The sequence below is a fragment of the Corvus hawaiiensis genome, chromosome 16 (assembly GCF_020740725.1).
Source record: "Corvus hawaiiensis isolate bCorHaw1 chromosome 16, bCorHaw1.pri.cur, whole genome shotgun sequence".
In the NCBI taxonomy this organism is placed as follows: Eukaryota; Metazoa; Chordata; class Aves; order Passeriformes; family Corvidae; genus Corvus; species Corvus hawaiiensis.
Window position 1 is genome coordinate 12,511,256 of NC_063228.1, and position 24,674 is coordinate 12,535,929.

General features: G+C 38.3%; 1 protein-coding gene across 30 annotated transcripts in view; it reads right to left on the bottom strand.

The window, feature by feature from the left end:
- The window catches only part of RBFOX1 (RNA binding fox-1 homolog 1), a 1,119,677-nt gene that overhangs the window by 252,294 nt on the left and 842,709 nt on the right, over positions 1–24,674 (bottom strand). For 2 of the 30 annotated variants that reach the window (XM_048320451.1, XM_048320450.1), the window contains exon 1: positions 10,428–11,029. The exons of 26 other annotated variants lie outside the window; for them this stretch is intronic. Coding sequence is in view for 1 of the 4 variants with exons in the window: in XM_048320446.1 (XP_048176403.1) it covers positions 10,428–10,571 (144 nt within the window). In the remaining 3 variants the exon portion in view is untranslated. Of the gene's footprint in view, positions 1–10,427; positions 11,034–24,674 lie in introns of those variants that run through there. 2 more of the 30 variants (XM_048320464.1, XM_048320446.1) reach the window with 2 other exon arrangements.

Sequence of the window (24,674 nt, forward strand, 5' to 3'; positions counted from 1 at the left end):
AAGATTAGTGTGCAAATACTAGACAACTAATTACATAATGTACCTTTACAAAATTACATAATATGGGTGCAGCTTATTTCCCTGCTTGCTGTTTGAAGAATAGATTGTTTAATAACCCATCAAAGCTATCTGTAAACCACAGCAACAATAGAGCAGATGTTGACTGTTGTCTTGTGCCTCACAGACATAATTAAATACAATGAAACACTCACGCACCCAAATAATGGAGGACAAACAAATGCAGCAATGCTGCTCTATAAACATAAACCTCATTTACTGGGCACCTACCTTATATTAATCTGTGATATTTAAACGAGAGAGGAAAACAGAAAGGAAAGTATTTATTTGCCTTCAGACCACAAAAACTGCAAACAAAGAATTCCTCTCAGTATTAAGTAGCTCTAACTTCTGCAGTACTGATTCCCACAAAGCTCAGAGGGAATCACCTTTTCTATTGTGACCAAGCCAGGACAGGACAGTTACATTTCCTGTACAAAAAGGTACCTGAATCTATGATGCTGAACGGCCCAAACAGGCTAAAAACATTGTGTCTGCTGTGTCATACAAAGTCTTAAGATGCCCGTGTAAAACCAGGTTGCCTTTAATTGCAAAACACATTCCCTGCAATTATTTCCTATTCCCTCACCAAACCTTCTTTTAATGGGGCCATGGAAAGCAAAAATTAGGTTCCATAACTATCCAACCAAGTGGTTTTCTGCTAGGACATCTTACAACATTATTTAATACTCTAGTTCACATCACAATTTCAGAGATTTTTAAAAAACAGCCTTCTTTATCTTCATGTCTATAATCAAGTGTAGATACATATTTTCTTTCACAAAATCAATATTGATCCACTATTAGAAAAAGATAATTATGTAAATCAATACAAAATTAAGAACCTAATCCTGCAGTTGCTATTAAGAAACAAAGTTTCCAGGCAAAAAAACAACTTCAAAAATTATCACTCGTGTATAGTAGAACACTGAAAAATATTTATTAGAAAAAATTAGCTAAAATAATAATATTTAATAAGTGTTATTATTTGTTTTTATTTTAGGTAGAGAATATAAAACTGCTTTGCTTACTGCAAATGTATTTTGCCTTTATATTTCATTTAGTTATTTCTAAGAAATAAGACAGAATATAATGTGATCTGCATCTCTATGATAATAAAACCATGCTAGTCTCCTTCCATAGACAACACCATAAAGCATAAATCCAAATGGAAAACAAATGGAAGTATAATGCCACTGTGAAGCAAACCAATCAACCCTAAAACAGCTGAGATAGATCTCATCCAGAAGTTCATTCATTCTTTATAGAAAAGAAATGAAAATATTCCTAGGTGTATCAGATTAAAAAAAGAAAAAAAAAAACCACAAAAAACCCCACCCTCAGCAGCTCTGAAAGGTTGTAAAGCACTAAATTCCTTTGATTTATGAGGCAGCGTCCACCGCACTGAGCAAAACAACTCAGCATGCCAGGACCCTTTTCCCTGAAATTCCTTTATTAACACACCCTGGCTCTGCGAGTGAACAAAAGCAGTGGTGCGGGGTGTATAAATCATTAATACTCTGCTGTGCAATGGCTGAATTTCCTGTGTGAGCTGGGAAGCCTTCCTGCACAACAGGGATTTTGGGCTTGGAATTGGCTGCTATGAAATGTACTTCATCATCTGCCGTGTTTGACGCTTCCCAATAGCTTTGTACTTTTCCTCTCCTTTTTCTCCCCCAAGCCCAGCAACTGCAATAGAAATTTATTGGATTTTATGTCTGCAAATAAAAGAAAGAGAAAAGCAGGAAAGAAGCAAGCAAGCCCATTTAGAAGCAGAATCCTTTTGCCTTCATTTAAAGATATGTTGTGTGCAAATAAAATCCAGCATTAACAAATTAATTTGGCATCTTAGTAATTTTTACTCTACCTGCTCTAAATAGAAAAAAAAAAAGAAAAAGAAAAAAAAAAAAAAATCAAAAAGGGTTTACCCTTAAAAAAAAAAATCAACTATCACTAAAAATGTGACTCCTCCCCAAATTAAGTAATTTTCTATTGGAGTATTTATTTATTTATTTTAAGAACAGGCAGAAAGAAGGGCAGAGGAACTCCTGAACTCCGCTGTTTCAGTGTTTTTACTTTTGGTGTATCAAAAAGCTTTCCAAAGAGCAACAGGCAATTTCATGTGCACATGCCAAGCCTGGTACTCCAAGTGAAGCTGGAAGAGATGGTATCAAAGGGAAAGGAAAAAAAATAAACCAAGCCCCTTGGAACTGCAGTTTCTGAACACTCCTGTATTTTTGCAGCAAGACACGCTGAACTTGGGTAGGCAATACCAAAACTACTTATCTTGCCTCTGAAGGACGTGCAAGACAACAACAGCAAAGTCAAATGCTTTTCCAAACTTTGAAATGAAATAGCAAGTAATCTTTATAAAACATTCTGCACTAAAACACTCCTTTTGGGGCTAGACTTGGGAAAACTAGAGAGCATGACAGACAGAGGAATGCTGAAAAAGCAGTCTCAAACCATATGCTACCCATCAGGGAAAATGACACTCATTATAAAGGTAACTCAGGATACAATCAGTCTTCCAGCCAGGCCAGAGCACGATTCCAAAGGTATCCGGCATCAGCACCACCACAAACACGTTTATCGCCTTCTAAGCCGCAAATATTTAAGACACTTGGAATGCTGCTTTGCAAAAGTGAACAAGCTGAAGTCAGAATAGGGAAACATTCCAGTGGGCCATTTTACACTTCTGCAGCCATCCAGCAGACTTGAGATTACAAGAGTAAGCCTGCAATGCATGCAGGAGTCCCTCTGCATTACACAATAATGACATTCTGAACGGAAATAAATGAAGCCCCTGCAGTGCTATTCTGTCAGCTTTTGAAAGTAAATAACTTCACTTCTGACAAGACAGAGACATTTTTTTCCTCCTCCTGCCACAGAGCATTAATTGAGCCATGCAGCCATGTAACATCCCAGAGACAGGACTAATACATGACTAGGGAAAAAGCTTAAGGAGGGGACACTCACTGAATATACAGGCTGTCTAACTTCTTTTCACCCCCAGATTTTCACACCAGCTCTGTTTTGGCAAAATCTTCTTCTCAGGGAGAACTTTCAACCTTCTTTTTGCCTCCCTTTACAATGGTAACTGTAACTTATTTCAAAGAAATACTTTAATTTCCCACTGTCTCATGAAAGATTGTGCCACTAGGACATCACAAGCTTGTATTTTAGAACTTTTTATCTTTCCTTGTTCGTAAATTAAGCTTCACACCCATAATCAATATTTGTAATGAACTATTTCACGTACACAAGACTTACTATCCGCAACAGAGATAATGATTATTACTATAAAACAAAATGCTATGAGAAGCAAAAGAACCGAAGAAATCAGCTTCAAAGCTACATAATAATAAATATTAGTGCAAGTCAGTAAGGAATCGAGGCAAGGCATGTAAGTATATACACAAACCACAAATATATATGAGATGGCAGTATAAAATCAGTGTACAGTTACAAAACAAATCATATTCAAGATGTTATAGTTAGGAAGAGCAACAATTTCTGGTGCATTTTGAAATAAAGGGTTAAAACAAATTTAAAGTTTGTCTACGATGAAAGCACTTGCATTCTTATTCATGAGTACCTGAACATCTTAAGTATTTCAGTTTTGAAGTACCACAGCCTTTCTTTCCATATCTGGACAGAAAAGTGAAAATCAGTGACTCACTATGAACAAAAAATAATTCACTGAATGCTTCAGTTCTTACTACGGTATCTAATTTTGATTCTGCCTGTGTTCAACACAACGAGAAAGAGCAGGATCAAAACACTGCGAGATCTCTCCACAGCTGGAGCCTGCTCTAGTGCAAAAGACCAAAGGCCCAACTACAACTAGTCAGGATAGCACAGACATTAGATATGCTATTTTCTCTAATTAAATTCACTGGGCTGCTGCACTGACAGAGTGGGAGGGGAAGCAAAATGTAAAAGAAGTCAATGGTGCTGCACTAGGCAACTCCGAGGGAAATGAGCAATGCCAGCAAAGAAATGACAGGAGGTTCTCAGGAGAGCTCTTGCACTACACATCACACCTTAAAACTGATAAATCAATCGCACATGCACCTTTAAAAGGCAGGAAAGCTTGAAGGATTCTTAGAGGGTGTTGACTTCTCCTTTCCACCAGCATTATTCTAACTCTATAAAACAAGGTGATAAATTCCAGTGTCACAATTCTTATCACTTTCATTTATACCGCCTATTAAATGCTTCAAAAATATTTTTAGCAGAATTAATATTAACGTGATCATAGTACTTATTTACCAACTCAGAAATACACATATTGAAAACAAAACAAAAAAAGTCAGTCTAGTTTTGAATGGCTGTGGTCAAAAAAATCAAAACAAACTGAAATATCTACTGGCTGCCTTGAGAAAAACTCCTGCTTACATAACCACCACACGCTTTCCTTGGTATAAAATACCACACCACATATTTTTTTTTTTTTCAGAAAATACCCATCCATATACATACTTAGCAAATATTAGTGAATGGGGACAACTTTCAAATAGCTCACAACAGAATATCCAGCCATCCCTTTTCAGATAAAGTGATTGAAAATGTTCAAAGAGCTCACTTAGAAAAACCAATGGTTCTAAGCCAAAAATATTCACCTGCTCCCACCACATGGAAGGTCCTTTGCAACTGCTCTTGTTCTTATAGTCCAAAGCAGCAGATAACCTTCTTAACAGATTCTTCTGGTTTGCTGAGGGGTTTTTGTGTCTGGAGTTGGTTTTCTTTTTTTTTGGTTGGGTTTTTTTTTCCCCCCTCCTTCTAGTATTTAAAGAGGGGAGTACTTCACTGAAGCACTTCCTCTCGCTTTTGTAAGTGATTGACCTTGTTTGACAAGGCTAGAGTTAAATGCCCCAAACTAGCTCTTATTCAGAATGAGAGCTGCTACAGCACTTGATCTCTAAGCCACTTCTCATTAGCCTCTGGAAAACAACAGAGCAGCTCTTGGGAGACAAAAGATACGTAAACATGGAAATTGGGCTTCAATCACAGGTGGAGTCTCAAGTATCAGCTTCTGAGTTTACTGGTGAATACCAAATGATCTTATTTATCCTGATTGGTTAAACAGCAAGACATTATTCCTGAAATCCGCATTAACAGCACTCCTGGATGCAACAGCTGCACTCCCACCTTTTGAGGTCTGTTTCATTGATACACTAAAATTCCCTAAGAGTGCCACAGTGTCCCCTTAGGTACAAATGCAACCACAGGATATGGTCTGTAGGACAGCAGCTCCTTTTTTGTTTTAACAGAGTACCATAATTTGTCTGACACAGCACAGGCTTTTAGCCTACACATATGAATAAACAAGTACTATGTTTCTCTTGGGGCAGCAAAGCCAGTTAAATGAATCAGAAAACCCTGAAAATATTGCCTACCCTCAGTCCATCAGCTACTGGACAATTACTCAAGGCCCAGCTGTAAGAAAAACAGATGGTGAGTGAGCATTAGTACTGTGGACGTCCGTGCACTCACGCAGTCATAAGCAGAGGTTGTACGTTCTCACCTGAAAATTTCCATGAAATAGCAGAGAGAGGAACAAAATCGTGCAAGGACTCCAATTTGTAAACTAACAGATGCTTAAAATTTTCAAGAACTAAAGTCAGATTAACTGATTTTACAGGAGAGCCACAGAGTGAGTGAGTACTATAAATGGACTAGGCAAAGAAAGGCCATGTCCTTATGATTGGTTTAAACAGTCTCACCATAAAACATTGGTTATTGAATTCAACTGACATACCTGAACCTTTGAAGAGTCACCGAAGTATTAAATGCAAAAACCAGATCCTTAGAACTGTAACTGCAATGGTGGCATTCAGCAATTGATGTGCTTTTGCTCTATTAAAAAAAGTTAAACTGTGTCTGGGAACTGTTTGAATTGTTCATCCATCCAATTCTTTACACAATTTTAGCACAAAGATAATCTGTTCTAATCCTTATTCCATTATTGACACTATTGACTACATCAATTGAAAATGCTACCAAATAAATCAACATTGAATTAAGCCATGAAGAAAGAATGTGATAAAAAGTCTTTCAGATCCCTATAAATCATCAGATCCAGAAGCATGACATAAGTAACTGAGAGGGGAATTCAGCTTTTCTCCATAGTCATAATGCTTAAGGCCCAAATAAAATTACACTAATTTACCATGTAAGCAGTAATGGAATAGCTGGGGTAGAGATGGAGGTTTTGTTGGTTTCTGCTTTGTTTTCATGGTGGATTCTTTTCGTCATTGGTATGAGAGCTGTACCATGAACTACTTTGTTAAAGACAGAAAAGGTTGATATTGAAGTTTCAGTTCAATTGTTTTCGATCTGTGAATGTCCACTATGAGCAATTGCTCCATTTAAGAGGAATTACCCTTTGTACAAACCACTTCACTATTTAAAACAAAGCACATCTATCATCATTAAACAGAAAAAAAAAATTACCAATTTTAAAATAATGACAGCAGCACTGTACACTATGACATGGAATATTCTGTGATGTTTCAAAACAAGAGTTTGTTTTGTTACCACCAACAGAATAACCAGGAAAACACAGACCATGGGAAAACACCAGTTAACAGAACTAAGCCTCCATTAATAGACCCGAAATCCCAATTTACCAGCGGTCAACATTTTGCTGCAAAAATTACTTCAGGCCAGCATTTGATATAAATGTGTGGTCAGAAATTGGGTTTTGCATTGATGTGTCATATTAAGGGGAAGAAAAGAAAATAGATGCAGCTGTTTCTAACCCCATAAAATGTTACCAAAGGATAGGGTGTGCTACAAATCCAAGTTCCCTTCTCCTGTATCTCTAAATATTGACACTAAAGAAAATTCTTACCCACATGCATCCACACTTTTACCAGCTGACCCTGTCCTTACAGTGACTCAGTGAAAACTTCCAAGGCCAAGCCCCACGTTCTCCCTCTGTTCATTGCTGCCACTGACACAGTCATTTCGGTTTTGATGCTCTTTGAAAACTCACTCTGGATTTCCATAGTTAGAACTATCTTATTAAGAAAGTGTCCACATCATTTCAGACCATTTCAAATAACTAACTCAGAAGCATTCTTCAGTTTCTGTTGGCTTTTTCAAGTGAACATCTTATCAAGAGTTAATCTATAACATGATCTAGGCCTCTGTTCTTTGTTTATTTTCAACTTTATTTTCAAGAGTAAAGCCCAAAATATTTTTAGGTAAAGCATCCTCCATGCATAAACTGTTTAAAAAAAATATTCTGTTCCTCACTTGGCTCTTAAAACATTACATACACATGTAAAGTGAAAGATATCAGAGCAAATAATCAAGTTTCTAACCCTGGAAAAAGTAGTAGAGCATTCTATAGTACACTGTGGAAATCAGTTTATCCATTTATACTACACAAACTGGCCAAGCGATGTCACTTTCACAAATAAATAATGGCCAATTTTCAATGACTACCAAAACAGGTTTTCCCAAATGATTAATACAGCTCCACAGAAAACCACTATCCTCGTGGCTAGGAGGATAAATAAGTATTTACTGACAAAGATTGGCTTACCCATCTTGAGAAGAACGTAATAATGCCTTTCAGTCTTTCAAGAAAGGCTTATATCCAATTGTAAAACTTACACATGACAGAATACCAATGCAGACACGCAACAATAAAAAAAAAAAATATTTTCATAAGTTCTAAATAGGCAGCAAAGTTTACCAAGAGAGAGCTCAGTTGTTATACAGATGTCTGAGTTCATTTTAACTGAGGTGCAAGTGAGCAGATATATCTCAGGTGCAATTTTTAGAGAAAAAAACCAAACTTGACAGCTTCACATAATGTCTATTTACTGCTGGTCACAGGTTGCACAGGCAGGGAGGATTCACTAGTTATTAAGTTGCCACATAAAGCTTTTAGGTTACCTGTATTTAAGATCGATAGACAACTTCATAGAGAGAGAAAAACATTTACAGTTTCACTGAAATAGTGATATTTGCACTAAACATACAAACCAAGTATTTTTGTAGGTTTGCTCTAAACTATCAGATACGGGAAAAATAGAAAAAAACCCAAGTATATTGTCATGACGAAAGTTTACTAATGTTTTTTCAAAAACAAACGACTTTCTATTCCTTTACTGTTTAAAACCAGAACCACATTACATTGGCTCTGCAGGTGATGTCAACTCAGTCCTCTCTGCCTGGATAATTTTGAGATAAAGTAGCATTGTTTCTAAAGAAATACTTAAATACATAAAATAAGAGATAATATCTGAATTAAGAACGTGATTACCTGACTCTCTAGGAATTCAGAATAACTAAAACGCCAACCATCATTCAAAAGAAGCAACAAGCACAGAATTTTGAACCTGCCACAATTTTCATCACAAATTTAGCAGACTTTTCAACCTATTATATAACTGTGATTAGTACAGGCAGAATGATTCTAAACTGACAATAGGATTAAGGAGATGAGAAAGCAAACACTTGAAAAAAAAATACTTTAAGTGTGGCAGTTAATCCACTTAAAGAGTTAAAAATTATCCGCTAGATATAGCGCTTTGTAAAGTGCATTAGCAACCACTTCTCATCTTTCCCTTGAACGGAATAGATGCAATTGAATTCCCTGTTCTAAAGTATTCATTAGAGTTGCACAGTTTCGTAAACGTTAAAGCAGTGCCATGCTATAGATGTGTTTGCATAATGATACTGCAATATCTCACTGAGGAAGGTTATTAGAGCACCCAACCTCATCTTTATGTTATCCTTCATCAGCTCCTTGTGTGGCCATGTTGACCTCTCACCTTAATTCCCATTTTTCCTTTCAAAAGCTCTATCTTTAACATAGAAATTGCTCTTTGTCAAACTCAAAAAAACAAATCCAGAACAAAACACAGGAGTACATTTTGTATATAACCACTAAGTGCACAAGTCACGCTGGATCATTAAAGCTGATCTATAAATGCCATTCCCAAAACAGACCCAGAATACAGAACTACCAAGATCGTACATTTCAGTTACAGCATGCAAATTACTGAAATTTAAACACATCATATTTATCTGATGCAAATTTTAATTGCAGACATATGAATCCCTCCCACATGCATGGATAATGTAGGGCGCATGCAAGGATCTGTTATTATGCACTCCCAAGCTGGAAGTCAGAAATGGTTTATACTACACTACACAAGAAAAAAAACCTACAGAAGGTTTTATATCCTGAAAATACTGGACCTCTCTTCTTTCAGCAGTAACAGGAAAATAAATGTTCTCGAATAAAAATAAGCTTTAAATCTATTTTATCTATTCTTTAGAAACAAAAAGAAATACCGTATAACATCTTTCAGGCATTTGTGAATGCAGAAATAAAGTTAGAGACTTTCAGGGAAGTCAATATGCAAAGAAACTATTGTAGTGGAAGTTTGGAAGAAATGCCCCTCTTTGTAGGCACAAGAATATTTTTCCTCCCGAAGTTTCAACAGAAGTAACAGAATAAACAGTATTAATCATTTTTGCATGATAACATATTTCTGTCTTGGCTCTACATACTTACTAGATGACTCTGTAATGGTGGATTCAGTTATAAAATAGAGTAGAATACAAAGATGATTCCAAAATACCAGTTAAAAAAAATGTGTTATTATCCAGTTATTTGACATTACAGCAGAGAGGGGGTACCAAATAGTAAATGCTTTCAGAAGAGAGAGGGGGGCGAAATACTTAAAAAAAAATCCTCTAAGCAAAAACAAAATGAAACCAAAAAAAAAAAAAATTAAAAATTTACTAGAAATGGGTATTGTTGTGCTGATACCCAAACATTTTTTTTAAACCCAGTCCAATATACTTCAATGATAGAAGTATTCTGCACAGATACATCCTTATAAATCATCTTTTTCCTGGTGAAGCAAAAATCAGCTTGGCTTTAATCAGCAGCATGTTTCAACACAGCCTTAAAATTCCTGTCTTCAAAGAAGGCTTAAACAAAATTGCCATTGGGCACATTTACATTAGAAGTATAATTTATGCCTGCAAGTGAATAAAGAGCAGTCCTTTATGGCTGAAACTCTGCTACAGTATCCACGAGAAACGCAGACAGTACCGTGTTAAATATCTATAAACAGCACCAATGGAGACACTGCAAAAAAAATAAAATAAACCAACACCAAAACACCAAAAGATATGCAAAGGCTTGATGCTCTGTTAAAACATATTTTCTACTCGCTCTCACATTGTTAAGTGCAGGCACAACACTCGCTCCACAGGGTGGGAGACATTTATACAGTCTATTCACACAAAAAATACCTCCCCGACTGCAAATCCCCCAAACGATGCTGACAAAGCAAGCACTGCAAGGAAAAGAAAAAGTTAAGCAAACTTACCTGCTGTAAGTACATAAAAGTCAAGGCACAGGAGAGCTGGGGACACATGCCCACATTCGGCAGTGCCACGCAGGTTGCACCCGTAAGGGGATGCTGCATGGTGTTGCTCTGAAGTCTACGTAGAACAAGTGAGGGGGCTTGCATGCAAGCACGTTTGCCCTATCTTGTCACTACGGGTTGGTTTTTTTTTTTTCCCTTTTGATGATTTAAATAAGAAACGGTGTTTCTCGAATGCCTCTCCTCTCCCCAGCGCCAAACCCCTACATTCGTTTGTCAGCTAAGGCAACTTGGTAGGTTTAAACTACGAATTTTTAACAGAGAGGAAAAAAAGAAGACACAGCCTGCAGCCTATTGATGAGCAAATGGAACTTCCTCAATGACAGAGAGCTGAAGCTTGTCTCACAACAGTAGCTGCTGACTAGGAGAGAGAGAGAGACTCAGTGAGGTTCAGTCGGCTGGTGCTGATGCTGCACAGCTTCTCATTTGTCAAATGGGTCCTAGGGCAGGGTCTTTACCACTCACCAAAATTCAAATACTGCATTTTAAAAATCCCTGGAGAGGATAGGAAAGGAGAGAAAGTGAGCGTGCTGCATCACAGGCATCCATGAGATCTGGGCAATTAGTGTCATTGCCCAGCTGGGACTGAATGCCTGTTATGATTCTGCATGCACACAGACACACTCACACACTTCCCCCCCCTCCCAGGACTCACACCTGACTGGAAAAGGGCTTTCCCCTTCTAAGAACAGAAGTATGAAGCACAAAGTAGGAAAGGGAAAGAATCTTGTCTAGCCAGGAAGATTCCAGCAAATACACAGTGCTATCAGCAAATGATTTTTTAAATTACAAATTAATTTTATATCTACATTTCATTCGCTATCCAGTTTCCCAGAGAAGCCTATAAAAGCATTACAATGAAACTGAGCAGGAGCTGTGTAACCACTGCAGCAGAAACACTGGGAATGAAACAGAATTCTGTGGCATACTGTGTCTACTTTACTGGGGGAGGGGAGCACACTTGGATAGACTCAATCTTAAAATTGGTCTAAAGCCCATCTCATCTAAAATTACAAATTTATTTGACAGCTAGTCAATCTATTATCAAGGACTGCCCTATCAGGTTACATGGAAAAATTACATTTGCAATTTTCAGAATTTAGTGTTTACTTTCTTCTTTGAGAACGATACCTCAAAATTAGTATTCCACTCTTGCCAGGTTTTTATTCACCCCCCCCCCCCTTTATTTTATGGAGTAATAATTATTCATTAGGAGATCTAGTTAGTCTTTATGTAATAAAGTAGGATGTGACCTGCAAATCAAATAATTTATACTACAGCTTGTCCTTGAGGTCCTATATTACAGGGCTTTTTTTTCATGAGATACAACTCAAGTATAACAGAAAATATTACTATTTTTAATTAGAATTTGACAAATGAATTAAATATTAATTCATCAGGAAAGAAGGTCAAACCTCAAAGAACCACCTGAGGTTTCGAAGGGGTTCCTTTTAAAAGGACTCTGCAGAAGATTTGAAAATAGCCTATTTTATAGGATATCTAATTCCCACAAAAACACATCTGAGATCTAGAGTTTAATGCTAACAACAATAAACAAATAACCCACATACAAGAGAAGTCTATTTCATCAACAGCATAACTGGTTTGATATAAGATCTACCCTTAAAAACAAGTAATAGTCATCGCTTAACTGGAAACAGAATCAAAACACGTCACTGCAACTCAGGTGCTACATTAAAAAAAAATAATTTCTTTTTCATTCTACATGTGCACACACATACCTGCACCCACACAAGCCTCAGAGACTGATTTAGATCCACTAAGTCTTCTTCATGCAAAACTGAAAATTTTCCAGCAGAATCAGTTATTATGTAATTTTCTTTCTCAAAAGCAGTCAATGCAACAAAAGCAATGCATTCATAACTCGGGAATCAACACCAAAAGAGTCATGCACAAACTTACAATACAGAAATTGGGTTTGGCTTAGGACACATCCATGCTTTTGCAGTTTATCACGGACTCATCTACTAGAACAGCCCAGATTATTTAATCACCAAAAAAAAAGAAAAAAAACCACCAAAAAAACCAAACAAAAACCCCAAACCACCAAACAAAAAACCCCTCATGCCACAGAGGAAGAGCGAGTGAGGAGGAGGAGAAATGAACCCTCTCTGTGCCCTTTCTCCTTTTTTCATTCTTTCTCTGTGCCTTAAGCAGTCTCCTGTTCTGACAGGAGTATGTCATGCTTTTCTTCATTCTTTTTATTTTTTTTTCTAGCACAGAAAGGCTGTTATTCTGCAAATGCCCTAAGCTGAGAGAAGTTCCCCCTCAGTTCAGTTTCATAAGAAATACCATAAATAATACATGGTACTTTAATGAGACCTTATCAGCATGTTTAATGAAAAACAAATACGTTATGTAAGGTAACCAACTCCTTTTACATTATGTCAAAATCAAAGGCAGCATGCTTCCTAGCCAAACAGTTTGGAACTATATAAGTCTATCCAATTTCCCAAAGTGAAGTTCTGGAACATGGTGATGGTCAAGCAAAGCTTCTTCTGTCTATTGCACTATTTTACAGCTAAAAGGACATCCATAAAACAGATTAAATTCTTAAAGGCAGTGTGTTGAACAATTACTTCAAGAGAATTTAGCACTGGCAGTGTAGCTAACAGTAATTGTAAAAGTGAATTTTTCACCAGCCTTTTATCCTTTATTTTCACCCAATTTGAAGTCAGAAAAATATGACCCACAAATAGTGTGTATTCCTTACATTTACATAATTATATTATTAAAACAACAGCAGTATCTAAACTATCCAAATCATCTGTACACAGAGAAACAATAAACACACATAATTCAGTAGTGTAAGAGACCTAAAAAAGAAACATAATTCTTTAGCCTGATATACACTGCTTCAAGAAATGCAGGGGAAAGTCATTACCAATTTTCATCCCTTCCAAGGATAACTTGTCATTATGTCTAAAAAGAAAAAAGGTAACAAAATGTGTTTTATTTTTATAAATACAAAATCAATGTCTCTTCTTTAAAGCCATTTCCTTGTTTACACACACTTTTGTCCCTAACCCAGCCCATTAATCACCCCCACAGTCCCAGTTATGGCTATATATACCCTAAGTGGCACCACAGCTGTGCCAAAGGGACATGAATGCCTGTACACAGCCTGACCTTCCATCCCCCTGCACAGGGACAGCGTCCCTGTAACAGCAGCATGCAATCCCACAGAACAGCACAGACCCCAGCAACACCTCATCTGCAAATTATTAACAACTCGATTTTTCCTTTATTCTACCGCAGCCAGTGAGTGCAATTGCAAAGGCCACTTCGCCTACAGCACATGACATTTCCCAGCTGCCTCAGTTCGGCCCTGTTGGGTCAGGAACTGAACTCACCCCACGCTCAGCGGCTGATATTATCAAGTACCTATCAATTAACAACAAATACCAACATTTTACATAAAACAAAGAGGCCAGTCATCTACACTGCCCATATCAGCCCCTGTGGGAGTTCCTAGAAACATTCTAGTAGATAAAACCTTCTGCCACACTAATAATGGATCCATCTGAGATCCAATGCCTACTACACTGCCATGGGAGTCAACACTCCCTCCTCCAGCCTCTTTGGGTTGTCCATGTCGTGGCTTATGGCACAGGTAGAGAACTTGCAGACAGACACCTTCTCCCCGCACACATTGAGAATACCCTTTCAAAAATGCCAACAGCAAAGCCTGGATCAATCCTGAATATGCCAATGAAAACACAAAAGCAAAGAAGCTCCGAAACAAAGCAAGAAGGACCAGCAGTGCTTCTCACACAGCTGACTTACAAATCCAAACCCACTTATATTTGCAATGCATCTGTTTATTTAACGTAACGCTTTCCATTTAAAATCAACCACTCCGTTTGCTGTGACCTGGTAGTCAACTTAAAACTTATGTCCAAATTTTGAGTTTTCAGACCTTTGACCTAGAAGTTAACCTTTGGAATTACCACAGCAGACTATCTAATAGTCAAACCATTTCCATCAAGTAAAAGAAGGCTCAAACACATCACCTGCAACACCACACACCATTTTACACTTCAAGCTCATCTCAAGTAGTAGGCTACATTAAGAAGTTCACACAAAGGATCTATGCAGTATTCCAAGTATTGTATGCCTCCAGACATCAAGCGTTAGAAAAAATTAATTATGACTGCATATTAAACGCTCCATGTGAAGAATGTATCTTCTTCTCTACTTTATAAAGTGGTTGATGCGGTACAAAAAGAATTCAGGCAAGTGGCAGAGAATCTAATAGTAGAGCAGCCCTTTCTCTAAACCCTCCTTATCTAACACCATGTGAAAAAAATAATTCCCAGGACTTAAAACCAGGAAAACCAGCACATTGTAAAATCGAATACATCAGTAACGTATTTTGATAAATTACTATTATCAATATCTCTGCCTGTATTTCACATAGTATTCTATTTTCTGTAGATATACTAAGTCTTTTTAAAATAAAGCGGGGAAACATCACAGATTTTTTTTAATACTGTTTTGTCAAAAATATTAAATCAAAGGATTTCCCTGTATTCTTGTAAACTAAAAGGCAACGTCTCATCCTTCCAGTGGTATTTTCTTGTCATGACTATCCCTGTTTCTAATATCAGGTATATGTTAAGATTGCTCTTCTTTACTAGGTTTTTGCACAAAGATCAGAACATTACAGAGGCTCATGCTTACCTCAGGCAAGTAAGAATCACTAATTTTCTGTTTCTATTAAGCACGGTGTTACATCCATTGACTTCTCCAGTACTTCATACCCAATATCTCCAAAGCCCCTGTAGCACGGAGTTAACCTCTTCAGCACCACCCAACACACGTTTCACAAGCAATCAGCATTAACTCTAGATTTTTCACAACAGAAGCAGCCAGGAGCCTTTATTCCCACCAACGTGCTCGAGGCAGGGGAAGGGAACAAGATAAATAAAATGTTCAGCCTTTACAGAGTTAGGGGCAGCGCCGAGCAGAACGTGTGCGCTCGTCAGCAGGGTGATCTCCCTGCTCTGGGGACATTCTGTAGGGAGCCTGCGGGCAGGGAAACGAGCGCGCTTTAAGCCCTGGAAGCAGCTCGGGTGCGCGGAGCGGGTCCCGCAGCGGGGCCGGGCCGGAGCGCTCCCGCTCCGCCGTTCCGGGCGCTCCATCTAGCGGAGACACGGCTCATTCCAGGGCACACGGCTCCTTCCAGCGCCCGGACACAGCCTGCCGCTCCGCACCCGCGGGGAACTCGCCGGCGTTCCCTGGGGACACCGCTGCCTCCACAGCGGGAGCCTGCGGCTGCCCCAGCAGCGCGACCCCGAGCGCCGCCAGCTCCTTCGGGATCGCCATCGCCCCGCTCTCCTCGCTGCGCTCCCGTCAGCTGCTTACGCCACATCGGCACCGAGACTCGGCGGGCACACTTTGGAAAGGCAGCGTGGCTGATGCCTGAAGGGGCAAAAGGTCTGGGGAAGCGCAGCTCAGCCCGTGGCACAGGAACCATGGCCACGACAAAGGAAGGGCCGCGCTGGGCAGAGCAGGAGGCAGTGGGTGCAGCAGCCCTGATTTAGGAAAGTTTAAGGTGATGTGCCATTACATGGTCGGGGGGGGGGGGGAAAAAAAAAAAAAAAAAAACCAAATAGCTTTATCTAAACTGTTACCTCTAAACTCGGGAAGCAGGGACATAGGCAGACCCAAAAAGATGAAAAGGAAATTGGTGCAGCAAAAATCCTCTGGCAATCCCACTCTCACCGCCCTGAGCACAAGGCAATGCAGACACTACAACATTTCCTTTTGAGAAGCACAGGGTGCTCACACCCCCCATGCATTACTGTCACAACACCAAATCAACTTTTACAAACAGGTACTTATAGAGATTCTTTAGGTCTGACACACTGGTACAAGCCTGCATCAGAAAAGAACCCCTTGAACACAGGTGTCCAGTTTAATAATTACCATTTAGGTTATTCTTCATATCACAATCTTACAAAGATGACAGGTGTGTCATGTGTAGCCTTGCCCTGTAAGGTTTTTCCACAAGTCCAGATAAGAAGACATGACAATATGATCCTTAGAAATGAACTTTGGATGAAATTTAAAAACTCAGGATTTTTATTTTAAAGTAATCTAAAAAATTAAGGAATATTAACCACAGAAAACTGTGTACACCTTGTTAAGCTTCAGTCCATCGAATGGAAGGGCTACAAACTACTCAGAAAAGAAGTGTACAGGTGGACCTGAAGTGACAAAGCCTACTTTTCACTACTGCCACTTGTGGCAGTTTGTCAAGTATCAGACAGGAGAAAGAGAGCATTTGACAATAAGGACATACTGCACATGTTTCACTTAGATTTGTTTTCATACAAAATTGTGTTTTCTTATTTTATATACACACAAGTTACTTGCAGCACTACACTCGATTTTGTTCACGTATACAACACTTACTTTAAATTAAAATTTTCACACTAATTCATTAATCCACAAAAGTTTGCCCCACTTTTTTTTTTTTTTTTTTTTGTTCCTTAGTTTTTATCACCATATCTCACACTTTGCTGCTGTTATAAATTCACAAGGAAAGAATTTAACTCGGAGAGCAAAATAAGCTGCAGGAGCACCTAAATTTAGAGCTTGTTTCCATGTGACAGCAATAAAAGTCAAAATAACCAAAGTACCATCAAATGTAATTGTAAGAATACATAGTAGGACAGCACAAACACATCTTGATCAAGAAGGTTTTTTATGAAATATTATTAATCTCTTAAAAATTAAAAGGATGTCAAATCTCAGAAGGAGAATAAGTGATAGATTAATTATGCTATTATGTAAAGGTTGCATTTTTTTTTCTGTAGGAATTAAATTAACTGGACATCAGCACAATTTCCTTCTACAGTGAAATCACTTCTTTTATTATTCTGTCTACATCTGGCCATCCCTCATATATTCTGACTGAATCTAGATCCACCATACTTGGCTCTCAATGCTGGACTCATTTTAATGTAAAACAGCTAAATATTAACATGCTTATGTATGGAACCAAGAAATCCTCCTTATCTCTGCTTCTCCTGTCCTTTGCTTACAGCCTGCCCACTCCCCAGAGTGCAGGATCCCTCCAGTGCAGCAAAGGATTCCTGTGCAGCTCCCTCAAGGACTTTGTTTATCATCACCGACCAGCAAAACTCAAAACACTCCTCATCATTCTGGCCCTACCCCATAACATGGGCTAAGTCACTTTCAAATTTAGCTCAATGACTTCTTCATCTCTAGTTCTTTCTTTTGGCTTTCAATCTGAATTTTAACTGAAGCTTCAAATTCTTATGACCAAGCCTGACAGGTTCTAGTTAAATACCCAGCTTCACCCAAAGAGATAAAGATATGACTCAGGAGAGCTAAAATTGAGAGGTTTTCAGCTTTATGCTCCAGTTTATACTGAAGCACTACCATGGCTAAGGTAAGCAGCTATACACTCTCCAAAATCCCATTCCAGAAGAAAGATATCTGATGCCATGACCCAATCTCACTCCTGTGCCAGAATCTAGGCAGAGAAAGTTGGTTTGGTTCTATATATATATATTTTTTTTTTTTTTTAGACAGGAATTTTGGCTCTCTCCAACCCTTGCAGAATAACAAGCTTTGGCATGGAAGGAGTTTTGCATATTAAACTGATACAAATCTGCCTACAAAGGCTTGTTTAGTTTGAGATAGAAACAGAAGTACCATGTGAGAAAGTTCAATTTTATATACAGAGCAAATATTGTCTCCTTTCTTTTTATTCCAGTTTATTCACCAATTTTGAACGAAGCAGTTGCTTTTTTTTTTTTCCTAACTTCAATTTCCCCTCAATCCTCCAGGGATCCTATCCTTTCCATACTGCATTTCCAATTGTTTCATTAGTGTAACCTCTCTCTGTTCACGAGTCCAGCATCAGCTCTCTCCTCTCTTCACACTCTAATTGGCCTTTTTTTTCATCTTTTCCTACTTCAATTGATAAGGTGTCACACTCCACACTACTGAGTCTTCCTTTTCCTCAGCTACTAACTAGAGTCTGAAAATTCATTTACAGTATTTTCTCAAAGCTGCTTGCTTTCATCAACTCTCCCTTGTTATGGTGGCCATCCTTGTCCTCTCCTACTTGTAAACCCTTCCTCTCTAGCCTTTCTTAATGCAACAAAATTCACACCAGAAACACTGAATTCCCTCTTCTTTTCCCCTCTGCTGTTTTTTGGCACTATCACCACATCTGCTTTCAGCATAAAGCTCAAGTTTCTCATCCTCCAGGGTTCAGACCATCCAAGACTCAGCATTAAAATCTACTCTTGTTGGACATTTACACACAGATTACCTGATATTCCTTAGTTTCTCTAAGACCCTTCTCAATAATCAATGTCACAAAGCTATGCCCAGACTCCTCTACTCAAGCATTGAACAATGTTTCACTTTGGATGGGGCCTTCACCTCCCCTGCAAAGTGATTTCCAGGAAATAAAGCATGTGCACAACAGAATGTACAAAATGTTGTGCTCAGTGTTTTGTACCAGAAATAGGCTGGACACACTCGAGAGAAGCAGGTTTGCTACAGCTGCTCCTCAGCATGAGCACCAGCAGAACAAGCAGCACTTGCACACAGGCCAACTTCCCTCTGACTTCCAAGAATCTCCCAGTCACGACAAGCAGAAACACCCTCACAAATAGAAAGAAAGCCTTAAACCTTGTTTATTCCAACTATGCTTATGCCAGCTGTAGAAGGATTTTCGTGTAGGGTTCTTTAAAAGAGAGGATCTTTGCCTCAAATTCTAAGTAACAAAACCTCAGAGAGACCAGTTCCCCTTTTTCACTCAATACTCACAAAAACTCTCCTCCCCACAAATCTATTCATATTCATGTACTTTGAAGGGAAGAAAAAAATAGCAAAATTTGCTTTGGAATGTTTTTTATGCACACAAATAACACTTCCCCTTTGCTGTTCTTGGAATATAGTACCCCTATTGAAACTAGTTCTCCTGCTAAGAGACTGTGGTTGTATCTGTTCCTTTAAGACCTAGAGCTTGTTCAGGAAATTTAAAATCATTTCAAGATAAAATTTAGCAACATCAAATTTTTAACACTATAATTAAACACAAAATTACTACAACTATTTGAATTAAAGAAACTGTCACAGAAAATTGAAAATAAATTACTCTTCAAATTGAACTTATTTTTTGTGCATCTAAATTGGTTTTGAAGTTTCTAACTTGTATATATGGAGTGACTCTCAAATTAAAATATAAATCTGAAAGAAACAAAGTCATTTGGCTTTGACTTAATTCTGACCATATAAAAATTGAGACTGGACCCTCTCATAGCTGTTATGTTTGTGAGGAAATTACCCCTTGCTTTGTCATAGCTCAATACAATATTCATACAGCATGATTTACTTTAATAGAAATAGTATTATTTATTCATTAAAACTACATAGAATAATACCAAAACTTAAAAAAAAAAAAAAAACAAAACCCAAAACCCTAAAAGGGTATTTTAAACAATTGCTTTTACGTGAATATGGTCTTTTTTGCAAACCTAAACGACACATGGAATTCAGCTCTTGGAGTCAGAGAATATCAGTGAGGTCAGAGAACACATATTTATAAAGTGCCTGAACATATGGTGCTAAACGCATTCTCAAACACAATATGAAATCCTGCAGCCTGTTGTCTTGGGGCTTGCAGTCCTGTCCAGAATGGTGTCTAATTGCTCTTACACACAGAGAACCCATTTTGGCCTAACTTAACTCTCCAACCCAGTATTTTGTAGCTTCAGCCCACCAAACCTAAGTTGTCTTCTGTGAAAGGCTTCTCCATGGACATCCCGAGAGCACAAAAGGAGCAGAAACATTACTCATATTAGCCCAAACAGGTAAGTTACAGCCAGCCAGGATAAGCATGTGCCCTTCTCTTCAGCCAGACCCTGGCCATGTTTCTACAAATAGTCAGTAGATCCCCAAAACTTACACTCGATTTCTGCCCAAAAAATGCAGAAAAAATACATCAAACAGATGAATTTATTCATTAGCAAATACAGTATTCAAATTAAGGGACAGAGAACTGACAAGCTTCAAGTAACATGCTTTTGTAATGGTTGTTTAAAGCAATACAAAGCCAAGACTTTAAAAGTAACTTACTTTCCTAAAGTTCAGCTTCTATATCCATAAAACACATTGAATAAAGAGCACAAATCTGTACAAGTCCTGTGCATTGTTACAGAAATAAATTCAACATTTAAAATCAGGTAAATTGCAATTGCAGAATTATTCACATCAAACACCAACATACCTGTTGTTCCTTGCAACTGAACTCAGCAGACCACAAGTTCTAACTCTGCCAAACCTTTATATCAGCTCTGACCCACCAGGGCTGCCTCAGCAATGACCCCACGGATCCTCCCACCGCAGGTGCCAGCTGTGATGGAGATTGCTCTGCTGGAGGACACTGATTGGGATCAACTGGGAATTTCAACCAGGCCACCCAACTGCCATCAGGTGCCTCCATCAGGCCTCAGTCAGCACAAGCCACCCCAACTACACACAAAGGGTTGCACATCTCATTTAGTGCCACCCTCTTACCTGAAAGGGAACCCCAAAGCCACAGACCTTTCCTCCCTGTGCACATAAATTCCTTCCTGCTCCAGAGACAGTCTCAACCCTTATTAAGTTGTAGCACAGACTTTACTGTATCAGCTACATTATGTGCATTACAGAAGCAGTTTTACTATTGCATCTTGAATTCTTACAGTATTATTGGTACCACAACTACATTCCCTAATTCTGATAAAAAACATTGCTGGGGTGTTGCAATTTTACCTATCAACAAAAAGCTAAAACATCAAATCTTGGAACTGTCTTCACTGGAATAACAGGAGCAAAATTAAATGCAAGGACTCACCAGTAATCTCCAGACAGGGCAACTTCAGGATCCCACAGATAAACTAAACAGCAGAAAAACGAAAGCCAGCCTAACTAAACCCAGCAGCTAGACTACAACTAACAAATAGTAAAATATCTGTAGCATTGTTTCATCCTCCATTTACCATGAGACTGGTGGAAGCCTGAACACTTGGTGAATGCAGTCCTGGGCTCTCTGAACACAAAACACCTGCAGTGCTGCAGAGAAGGTAGCAGGAACATTTTTCTCAAGAATTTAGTGGTGCGTTTCAAGCTAAACTACATTGTAATTTCATCACTGTATCTAATTTTATCATTTCTACAATAAAATAATACTACAAGAAGGGCAATGGCAGGACTGGATAATCACTTACAGCTGATACACACCACTGATCCTCAAAGAAATTATATTGACACAAAGCTAAGGTGTGCTTTCATGTGCTCGTCGCTCTTACTTCAATATTTCAGAACCTATTGATGAAAAGCCAGCATGATTTTCAAGACTGAAATAATATGGAAAGAAACACATTTGAAACAAGCAAACTTTTAACAATCTTATTTACCTAAATCTTGCCAAAGTAATTCAATTGCCATAAAATACTTAGTCAAGGAGCTAGACAGCCTTGCTGCATAATTCATCAGTCATTTTAATCCTGTTGATGAATATCAGGTTCTCTACAAAAATGCTTTTAAGCAATGCTTAAGAAAAATCATTGTTAGTTAGGGAATTATGAGATGTATTACTAACAGATAAAACAATACAGCAAAACCCACCCTATGGCCTCTGTAATGGCAAATGATATTCATAGAAAGAAAACTTATACCCCTGGAGTCATAGACAAACTGCAAATGTTAATACTTTACACAGAAATCTGAGTTAATAGGTTCTCCCCAGCCTTTACCTTCACTGAAAAATACTAGACACGAAGAAGTATGTGCTCAGTTCTGAGGTTGCTCTAGATCTCAGTTACTTGCAAGCTGAAAGCAAAAATTTGATCAACAAAATGGAGTTGTACGCAGTCCTAATTATTGGAGAAAATTTTAGTTTTTTACTGTTTTTACTTTTTCATATTACCCACCCCTAAATGATTTTATATATCAATAAAGGTAAATTAAATACTTGACTAAGACTGTGAACTAAATAACAAAGCCTACAAAACACCAGAACTAAGTTTGTCTGTGTAATGAGAATTTAAACATCCTGACTCTTATTCCATACAAGTTTCCCATACTTAGCTTGACCTTCCCTCAGTCAATTGAGAATATGCATAGGCAAAACAACACTGGAATGACTGAATCACAAAACAAGAAATCTTTGTTCTTTGTTTTCATTCATTCTTTTTTGTTCTCCAGCATTTATCCCTGCTCCTTCTACCTTCTGCAAAGCTTCAGTGCCAGCAGGAGGGAGCCAGAGGGAGAACAGGCTCCTCTGTGCCCCAGTGCCCTGCTCCCACTGGCCCCACATCCCTGGCACCAACCCCTGTGCAGGCCAGAGAAACTGGAGTCCAATCCTGGGGACAGCCTGGATACAGCTCTGCCAGTGCTGGGGAATTGTGAGCCAGGGGCAGAGCAATCAGCTCCTCCTGCAGGACCTGCACACACAGCCCCATCTGTACTGGCATGGGAGAGATGCTCACAAGAGGCAAAATCATGAGGTTTCAACCATTAACTTCTGAGAGTTATTCAACAGTTGTTGGTTAAACTTGAGCAGGTATTCAGACTGATTTTAAAGGGCCAAAGTCATGTTCATGAAAAAAGTCCCATCTTCCTCTGGCCACTCATTAAAGACTGCTAGAATCTCTTGAGAATACTACCTGTCATGCATTTTGAAAAGAAAGTACAGGGAAATGGCATAAACTCAATAATTTAATTCCAAAGAGTTTATATGTATCAATTTAACCTTGAGGATAGATCTCACATTTCTGGACACTACCTAAAAATGTGTTGCAAATCCCTCACTATTTGAGTGGTGTGAAAAACAGGCAGCTGCACTACTGCAGCTCACCTCTGGCCAGCTGTGGGTCTCACGGGCTGATGCCTCTCTCTTGCCAATGCTTATCACACCTCACTTATGTCCAAATGTGGATTCAGTGAGGAGCTATCACCTCATAAGGTGTGCCAGTGCTTAGTCACACAACATTTTAGTTGTGCTATCACTACCATGAGTTAATGCTGGTTTCCACATCTTATTAATCAAACTAAACCCAGCTTTATTTGAGTTATGTCCCATGTAATTTTAATTTATGTGCCAGTAACTGTCCACATCATATGCCTGGAGAAAAACAGTAGTTTAAATTAAGGAATTTCTGGGTTTCAGAAGAAAAAAAAGTCAAGTGCTCAAGTCCTCAACCTTACACGTAATTTTTATGTAGCTTTATTGTTAAATAATGACTATGTGACTTTCTCAAAGTAAGTTTACAAACACAGGTTTCCTACTGGCAGTGAGGAAGCGCAATGCAGGGAATAATGGGCTTCTGTGGGGAATGAACATTTTAATTTATTATTGTCCTTATCTGTTGTTATTGTAAGTGTAGTATTTGCCAATATAATTTAAATAACTGAGAGACACCATCTGAAAAATGAAAATTACAGATACATTTAACACAATGAATTTACTGATCCCAAGTAATCAAATGTGTGATTGGTTTAGTGCCACCCCCACATAAAAAGCTGATATGTACTCTGCAAACTTTCTTCACTGGAGGTTTAAAAAATTAAGTAGCACAAACATATTTTAGCAAGGTTTCCACACTTGCTACAACACAGACAGTTGTAGTGGGGACTGGAGAGGGATGAGGTCAGTGAGAGGAAGGAAAATGTGATTACCTAATTCCCATTATGATGCCAACTCTGACCTTTAGATTCCGTTTCAAATCCAGCTATCGTGTTACCAAAATAATATACTACAGGGTGGATACTGTTTTGCTAATATGATATGTAGATTCCTAATAGGAATTTTATCCTTACAACTAAATTGCAGTTATGCCAATGATGATATATTTTTATGTGCATGTGGCACAGTATTTCAGTACAGGCTACAGCATTTTTTTTCCCCTTGACATAGAAAGAGACTGGAGAAAAGAAATAATCAAAAATTCAAGCTGAACACCATGTCAGTGCTTGCAGCTTGAGTTGGTTTTGCACAGCAAATTCCAAATGGTCATCTTCCATTAATAGATTCTTACTAGTGAAAAAGTGTCAAAATCTTAAAAAAATTCTTGAAGAGGGTATAAATGACACTCAGTCAAACAATACAGGAGCAAGATACACAGACCAAAATTT